This window comes from Simochromis diagramma, unplaced genomic scaffold (assembly GCF_900408965.1).
Source record: "Simochromis diagramma unplaced genomic scaffold, fSimDia1.1 OVJJ01000150.1, whole genome shotgun sequence".
Classification (NCBI taxonomy): Eukaryota; Metazoa; Chordata; class Actinopteri; order Cichliformes; family Cichlidae; genus Simochromis; species Simochromis diagramma.
In genome coordinates this window covers 2,117,925-2,125,403 of record NW_024387083.1, presented here as the reverse complement: position 1 = coordinate 2,125,403, position 7,479 = coordinate 2,117,925, and the positions used below count along the sequence as shown (strand labels likewise).

The 7,479-nt window shown below is 39.8% G+C and overlaps 1 protein-coding gene across 1 annotated transcript; it reads left to right on the top strand.

The window, feature by feature from the left end:
* The first annotated feature begins 692 nt into the window (after window positions 1–692).
* gcdhb (glutaryl-CoA dehydrogenase b) lies at window positions 693–6,329 on the top strand. The gene is made up of 12 exons (XM_040045888.1): window positions 693–859; window positions 1,084–1,199; window positions 1,555–1,587; window positions 1,701–1,841; window positions 1,966–2,028; window positions 2,420–2,590; window positions 2,726–2,855; window positions 4,040–4,256; window positions 4,369–4,472; window positions 4,600–4,725; window positions 5,089–5,249; window positions 5,460–6,329. Exons 2-12 carry the CDS (start codon window positions 1,097–1,099, stop codon window positions 5,531–5,533), a joined length of 1,323 nt encoding a protein of 440 aa, XP_039901822.1. The 5' UTR covers window positions 693–859; window positions 1,084–1,096; the 3' UTR covers window positions 5,534–6,329.
* The last annotated feature ends 1,150 nt before the right edge of the window (window positions 6,330–7,479 follow it).

The window sequence follows — 7,479 nt, the reverse complement described above, 5'->3', positions numbered from 1 at the left end:
TAACAGATCTTGTGATTTGAAATCAAGAGACATATAAACTGAAGGTGTCTTAATCATACTCACAGCAGTCTCACTACTGTGTTGTCCTCTTACCTCCAACCTATTTTGGCAGATGGCTGCTCCTCCCTGCCTGCTTATGCTGGAAGTTTCTTTCTGTTAAAAGAAAGTTTTTCTTTCCCACTGTCACCAAGTGCTTGTAGTTTCTTTACCTTATAAAGGGTGACTGTTGTTGTGATTTGGCATCATTCAAGTAAAACTGATTCGAATGGAAAGGAAATGTTATTAGGGAGCAGACAATTACTAAACTGCGCTATTTTAAAATTCCTCAATTGATAGTAAAATACATTTGTAAAAAAAAATCTAAATAAAATTAAAAAAAAAAAAAAAAAAAAAAAAAAAAAACGAAAAACGAAATTATGATCTGGAGTCCACTTTCTGGAATTAGGGTGTCGACATGATCTTTCCTTGTAGCGATCACGCTTTTATTTTGGGAAACGGGAGCACAAACTGCCACTCCCCCGCTAATGAGCCAATCAGAGTGCGCTACAGCTGCCGAAGAGTCATTTAAAGTCGGTCATTTTCAGTGATAATAAATGGCCACAAATAAGCCGAGCGGTTGTAGTGTTACCTTTTTGATCTCGGATATTATGTGTGTAACCTTCATTAGAAAGATGATTGATTCTATGTGGGAATAGTGGAGTACTGTTCAGTCAGAGGCGTATGGTTAAGGCATTATGCCACACTTGTCACGGCCTTTGCGTGATGACGTAGCTGAATGTGTTTACGTCCAGTCATGTAAAAGTCATCCAGGGAACCTAAGAAGAGCTAGGTCGAGGATAAGTTGTTCCACTTGACGCAGGTAAAACTTGGTCTTACGGCTGTCATTGGAGTATTAACAGTTATTCTCAACACAGAATACATTTTTATTTTAGCTATTTGGAAATTAGCACATTAATTCCCAAGTTAGTAGTGAACTAGCGCTGTTAGCTTTTAGCTACAGAAGTTACCTAATGTAGCACTAGTTAGCCTGACTAGCCTAAGTGATAAAGAATCGTGGATCTTAATGGTCTTCTTATTTTCTAGACCCGTTTTCGTCATGGCATTGAGAAGCGCTGTGTGTCGTCTCTTAGTCAACCCTCACAGATGTGCTCTCATCACAGCTTCCAGAGCACAGGGAACTGCAGCACCTATCACACACGGTTAGTACTGTGAAATCCGCCACTGAGGTATACGTGGTTTCCTCACCTACAGTCACATCCTGCCATCAGTGTCGTTATGATCAGCATTATGTTCAGATTTGTCATTTAAAGTTGACAGCCACAGGTAGAAATACAATGGTTTTAAATTTGAAGCTGCGCTAGATACCGAAATAAATACCTTCAGTTCAGATAGTGTTCTCGAAATGACACTTGCATTTCCATTTGCTTTTTTTATAGAGGGAAAAAACAATATTTTATCGTATGTTAGGATATATTAAATAGTCACAAATCCTTAGTTCATAGTATTAATGTTTTTCTGTTGCGTGTTTTTGTTGTTGTTGTTGTTCCTTCACAGATGCAGAGAAAACAGAGCAGAAGCCTAAAGCACGTACGTGTTCACTTTAAGAAAAAATTCTGAATAACATTTGTAAATTGTACCTTTAACCCAGAACCATTTTTTTAGACTTTAAGTATTAAATTGCTTCTCTAAATGCCTGATAGCGAAGGTCCAGTTCGACTGGCGTGATGCCCTGGACCTGGAGGGTCAGTTAACTGAGGAGGAGATCATGATCAGAGATTCCTTCCGGACCTACTGTCAAGAGAAACTCATGCCTCGAATCCTGATGGCGAACAGAAACGAAGGTGAGAGAGGGCTTTTTATTTGCCCACATGTATATGCAATTAGATTGCTCATTTAGTGTTGTATTACACACGTGTTGGCTACATAACTGCACATCATGTCTGGTTTTGTCATTTTTATGTCAAGTGTTCCACAGAGAAATCGTGTCAGAGATGGGAGAGATGGGTGTCCTGGGTCCAACTATTAAAGGTCAGTCCAGTCACATGTTGGTTTTAATGAAAAGCTGTAAACTCTCATCGTACTTCAGTTGCAAAACAGGCTTTTCTTCCTTTTCTTTTTTTGTACATTAATGACACAGCATGGACTGTGGACCTGTGCACACTGAAGTTGTGTGCAATGTTTGCTTTTGGGAAGTCTCAATAACAAACGTTTTAGCCTTTTACACTTTTTTCCTCTTTTTATATAATACTTAACATTATTTTTTGTATGTCTAAAAAGTGTTTGGAAAGAGAGTTACTGTATTTTGCTTTCTTTCCAAGCTCTTTAAGCTTCTATGACCTGGATGACTGAGAATCTACACAGATATGTCCTCATTTTATGCACTGTCACTGCTGCTCTTCTTCCTGTGTTGAATGCTAAGGTTACGGCTGTGCTGGGACAAGCTACGTGGCCTATGGTTTGATCGCCAGAGAAGTGGAGAGAGTGGACAGCGGCTATCGTTCAGCCATGAGCGTGCAGTCATCTCTGGTGATGCACCCCATTAATGCCTATGGAACAGAAGAGCAGAAACAAAAGTACCTCCCCAAGTTGGGTAAGAAGGGAAAAGAGTAAAAATACTTTATCAACAATAATTCTGATATTGACGGTTTAACTGTGAAACTCCAATGCAGACCTCATGAGCTCTCAGGTATACGTCTTACTGACTGTGTGATCCCCTCTGCCCCAGCTCGTGGAGAGATCCTGGGTTGCTTTGGGCTGACCGAGCCTAACCATGGGAGTGACCCCGGAGGCATGGAAACCAGAGCCAAATACAATCCGTCCAGTCGCACCTACACTCTGACTGGCTCCAAGACATGGTAAGCAGTGTCACAGTCCTTCTAGGACACATCTAACCACACAGCAGCCATATTAAAAATACGTTTGCCAGTTATTTTGGGTTAACAAGCCCACGCCACATATTTAAATTACTGGAAGTGTGCAGTTTTGTGGTTCCCGCATAGAAATCCTGGTAGAATTGTATACAAACTACTGAAAAGTTGTTTGGTGGTAACTTTGACCCAAAATAAGGTATAAATTTTTTTTCCAAAACCGACATTACTTGTTCGACATGTGCATAATTTACAGTATTACTCAGTTTTATTCAGCCAGGGCTCACACGATAGCTCTGACTCATCCCACAAGAACACCGAACAAATGCAGTGCAAATTCTCAACCACGTGCATGTGTTTGCTGGCCTGGCTGCAAGAAAGCAGATGATTGGCTCTTTGACAGGAGGGGCTTGAAGGATTAATAATGCGTTTGGAAGTTATTTTGAGAGATGCACCCCATTAATGCCTATGTGTCCATCTTTGCCTTATCATGTTTTTCTAAGAAGTGTAAATATATGACATGTTGATTGTATTCATAATATTCTGAATGTTTTCTCTGTAAATTGCAAAGTATAAACAGAGTTGACTTGTTTGTTCTGGTACAATCGGTTTTCACCGCGTGTGTGTGTGTGTGTGTGTGTGTGTGTGTGTGTGTGTGTGTGTGTGTGTGTGTGTGTGTGTGTGTGTGTGTGTGTGTGTGTGTGTGTGGGTTTGTTTTTTGATCTTCTTTCACTTCTTGTAACCTCTAAGAATTTTCCTACTTAGTGTGTTGTGTCATTAGATGTACACACGGGGGAGCTCTTCACACTAAAACAGTAACAGTGTAGTGTATAATACTAAAGTTTACTAGGGTCGTTTTTATTGTTTTCAGGGCCATACCTATCCTATCTTTGTTTAGCAGTTAAAATAAAATTTAATTCTGTAAAGCTTTATGTGCAATTTACATCTTGTAACACAATAAATTTACCCCCCCCCCCCCCAAAAAAAAAAAAAAAAAAAAAATCGTGACATTTTTTTGTAATTGGTCAAAACTGGTTGATTTCTTATGGTAAGAACCATCCACAAAGCTACAGTATGATACTATAAAATATAGGTGTTCTGTGTGCTTTATAAAAAAAACAAACAAAAGTTGTCATGTGTCTTGATATTGTTTCATTTGCTTTCTCTTTCAGGATCACCAACTCCCCAGTGGCAGATGTAGCCGTAGTCTGGGCCAAATGCGACGACGGGAAGGTTCGCGGCTTTATTTTGGAGCGCGGCATGAAGGGCCTCTCGACACCAAAGATCGAAGGGAAGTTCTCCTTGAGAGCCTCGGCCACCGGGATGATCCTCATGGACGAGGTGGAGGTTCCTGAGGAGAATCTGCTGCCTAAAGTATCCGGCCTGGGGGTGGGTATAGTAGCATGTTTAGAAAATGTTATTTCATCCCTTTGTTTTATGCGATCACTAACTTATTAATTGAATAGTTTCTGTCACTCATGACTACTGTTTGTTGTTGTAGGGTCCCTTTGGCTGCTTGAATAACGCCCGTTACGGTATCGCATGGGGTGCTCTGGGTGCTGCAGAGTTCTGTTTCCATGCAGCTCGTCAGTACACGCTCGACAGGTCAGATGAAGAATGACATTTTTTTTTTTAATCCATGTTTTTAAACTCTATTTAATTTACTTATCTTAATGTAGTTTGGTAATTATTCTTAATAACATTGTTTTTGGTTTTTTTTATTCCACAACAGAATCCAATTTGGAGTACCATTGGCAAGAAATCAGCTGATGCAGAAAAAAATGGCTGACATGCTGACAGAAATCGCCATCGGCCTGCAGTCCTGTCTGCAGCTGGGCAGACTTATTGATGAGAAGAAGTAAAAGCACCTCTATCCTCTAACTAAAGGGCATTAGATGGGATGCAGCAGACTCTTAGCACCTCTTGCCATCCTTCAAACTAAATAGTCGCTGTGGTCTCTTTCTGTCAGGGTGACGAGGGGAAAAACATCCCTCAGTGCGTCTCAGAAGTGTCGTGAGTCAATAAAGGGCTGAAAGCTAAAAGAGTAGAGCCTGAATGTCATCGAAATGATAAATATTTGATTACCTAAGGTTCAGTCTCATTTTGGGTGTCTGTAGTGTAGTCATGTGAAGGTATTGGGTACAGCAAAAAGATACAAACACAACTTCATTCACACTTCATTGAAAAACAATGCTTAACAAATCTGTTGCTTCCTTAACAGAGCGTCTCCAGAGATGATATCCATGCTGAAAAGGAACAGCTGCGGTAAAGCCCTGGACATCGCCAGGCAGGCCAGAGACATGCTGGGAGGAAACGGGATAGCCGACGAGTACCACATCATCCGCCATGTCATGAACCTGGAGGCTGTCAACACCTATGAAGGTGAGGGCTTGTTTGACAGTCTGAATATGTGTTTAAGTGCGCTACGAGGTTTGGTTTTGATTGAGCAGACTATGCACAAAAAAAAGTCAATTTTAACTAAATTGCCTCATCACTAAGTGAGTCGTTTTGTAGGAGCGCATTAATCCCCAACAGCAGCCATCTGTGCCCCCACCTCCACATGAGTAACCCCTGCGTTATCTCCTCCTCCAGGTACCCATGACATCCATGCCCTGATCCTGGGCAGAGCCATCACTGGATTGCAGTCCTTCACTGTGGGCAAATAGTTCTTCTGTTTTCCCAAAACAACAAGACAGCTGTCAGAAATGCAAATTGCATCAAAACCGTTAGAAGTCACGAGCAGGCTTCAGATCGCTTATGGACGTAATTGATTGTAAAAAGCATACGTGAGTGCGTTATTTAGGGAAAAACATGTCATGTTTTGAACATGTCAATCAAGGTTTGTAGAGCGTAAATACTTCAGAAGAGATATTTTTACACCCTAAAGAACATTTTTTCACAACAGGAAGCGACTTGATTGATTGTTTTACTGAAAAAAACACGTATTTTGAATAATTCCAACTAAGCTCAAGATCCAGACTCACTGGCGTTATAGTTGGGTTAAAAAGATAAAACTGTCGTTATGAAGCTACAAAACATAAATGCCTGTTTTGCTTGTGAAGTGTCATGCATTTGAAATGTTGAATTGGTGTGTCAGACACAGTATACTGTGATTACTTGTAGCACTTTACAGGATCTAACACTAATGGATCATAACTTTGCATGATTCGCGAGAGGTCAGAGTTGTTGATCAGCGCTTAAATAAACGTTAAAAAAACAAATGTCTGTACAGGAAGTGACGTTCAGGTTGGATGAGACCGGCTACATCTTTTTGCCCTGCTTGTATTTTCGGTTTGGTGACAACTTCAAGACTTTTTATCTAAATAAAAGTAGAAAAAAGTGAGGCATTGTTATATTTGTACATGATTAAGAGACAACGTACAAGTTACATACAAGACTTCATAAAGTGTGAAAATAATTTGTGTGTCTGACAGGAAATAAAAGTTGTTCAGTTTAAGCTGACTTTAGGATTCTTTCTTCTGTCCACGAGGAGCTTAATGCCACCTCTCAAATCCAAGCTGTCTTTGCCTTTTCCTCATCTAAATGAATGTTGCTGCCCTATTCGGGTTGGGTGCGGATTTCACTGATAATCCTCGTCTCACTTTGTTGTAGTTTAATCTTTCTCAGATGACACAGCACATGTGGAGCAGATCTCTGCACCTGTGTGACTCAAAAATGTCAGGACTCCTGGCCTGATCCTATTTTTCAGTGAGCAGAAATGCAACGTAAAATAACAGTCGAGCTCACTGGATCAACTCGACGTGAAAAAACTGAAAGGGTTTATTATAAGCTTAAAGGTTGTTTTAATCAGCTTTTGATTTCATGTTTTTGTATGGCGACTTGCTGCAGTTATCAGGGTTAATGGCTGTCAGTGTCTGGGTTTACATTTACATTATAGACTCTTCCCTTGGGCAGTGTTATTAGAAGGCACAGAATACATTTTCGTTGCTATGCAGGTTTATCTATCAGTGAAGCCAGGTGATACACAGCAAATGGTTAAACTGCAGAAATGTCTTAAAGGCATAAAAATCTTTTTCTGCTTCTAAATTCAGATAAAACAGGCTATTGTAATTAGCCCTAAAAATGGAGCTGGATGTAACGTGCAGATGGACTTTATACCAAAACAACAAACAAAGGGAAACTATCTGAAATATCCATCAAACTTACCTCATCAAAGTAAGCAAACCTAATTACAATAATTTACCTCCCTAACTAAGATAAACAGGTGAAAACTATAATCAGATAACAAGATTTACATGATAAACAACACCTCATGGCATCAGTCGTAACAATGTTAAACAAATATGTAGGACTGTTTGCTGATGCTGAAAAACTAATTATTGCATTCATCACTTCAAGGCTGGACTAGTGTACTTCATTTTCAGGTCACTCTATAAGTTCCTTAAAAGCCTGAGTTAATCCAAAACACTGCAGCAAGACAAGGACTAGAAAGAGAGACCATATTTCTCCCATATTAGTTTCTTTTCATTTGCTCCCTGTTAATCCAGAATTGAATTGAAAATTGTTGTCTTTAAATATAAAGTCTTGATGAATTGGATCTATTTCTACCATAACAGAGCACTTTGCTCTCAGACTGTTTCCTAATGTGGTT

Bases quoted from the DNA above. Each gene is read 5' to 3' on its own strand.
- gcdhb (XM_040045888.1), top strand. From the start codon at position 1,097: ATGGCATTGAGAAGCGCTGTGTGTCGTCTCTTAGTCAACCCTCACAGA. The intron at 4,257-4,368 runs GTGGGTATAGTA...TTGTTGTTGTAG, and splicing joins CTAAAGTATCCGGCCTGGGG to GGTCCCTTTGGCTGCTTGAA. The intron at 5,250-5,459 runs GTGAGGGCTTGT...CTCCTCCTCCAG, and splicing joins GGCTGTCAACACCTATGAAG to GTACCCATGACATCCATGCC.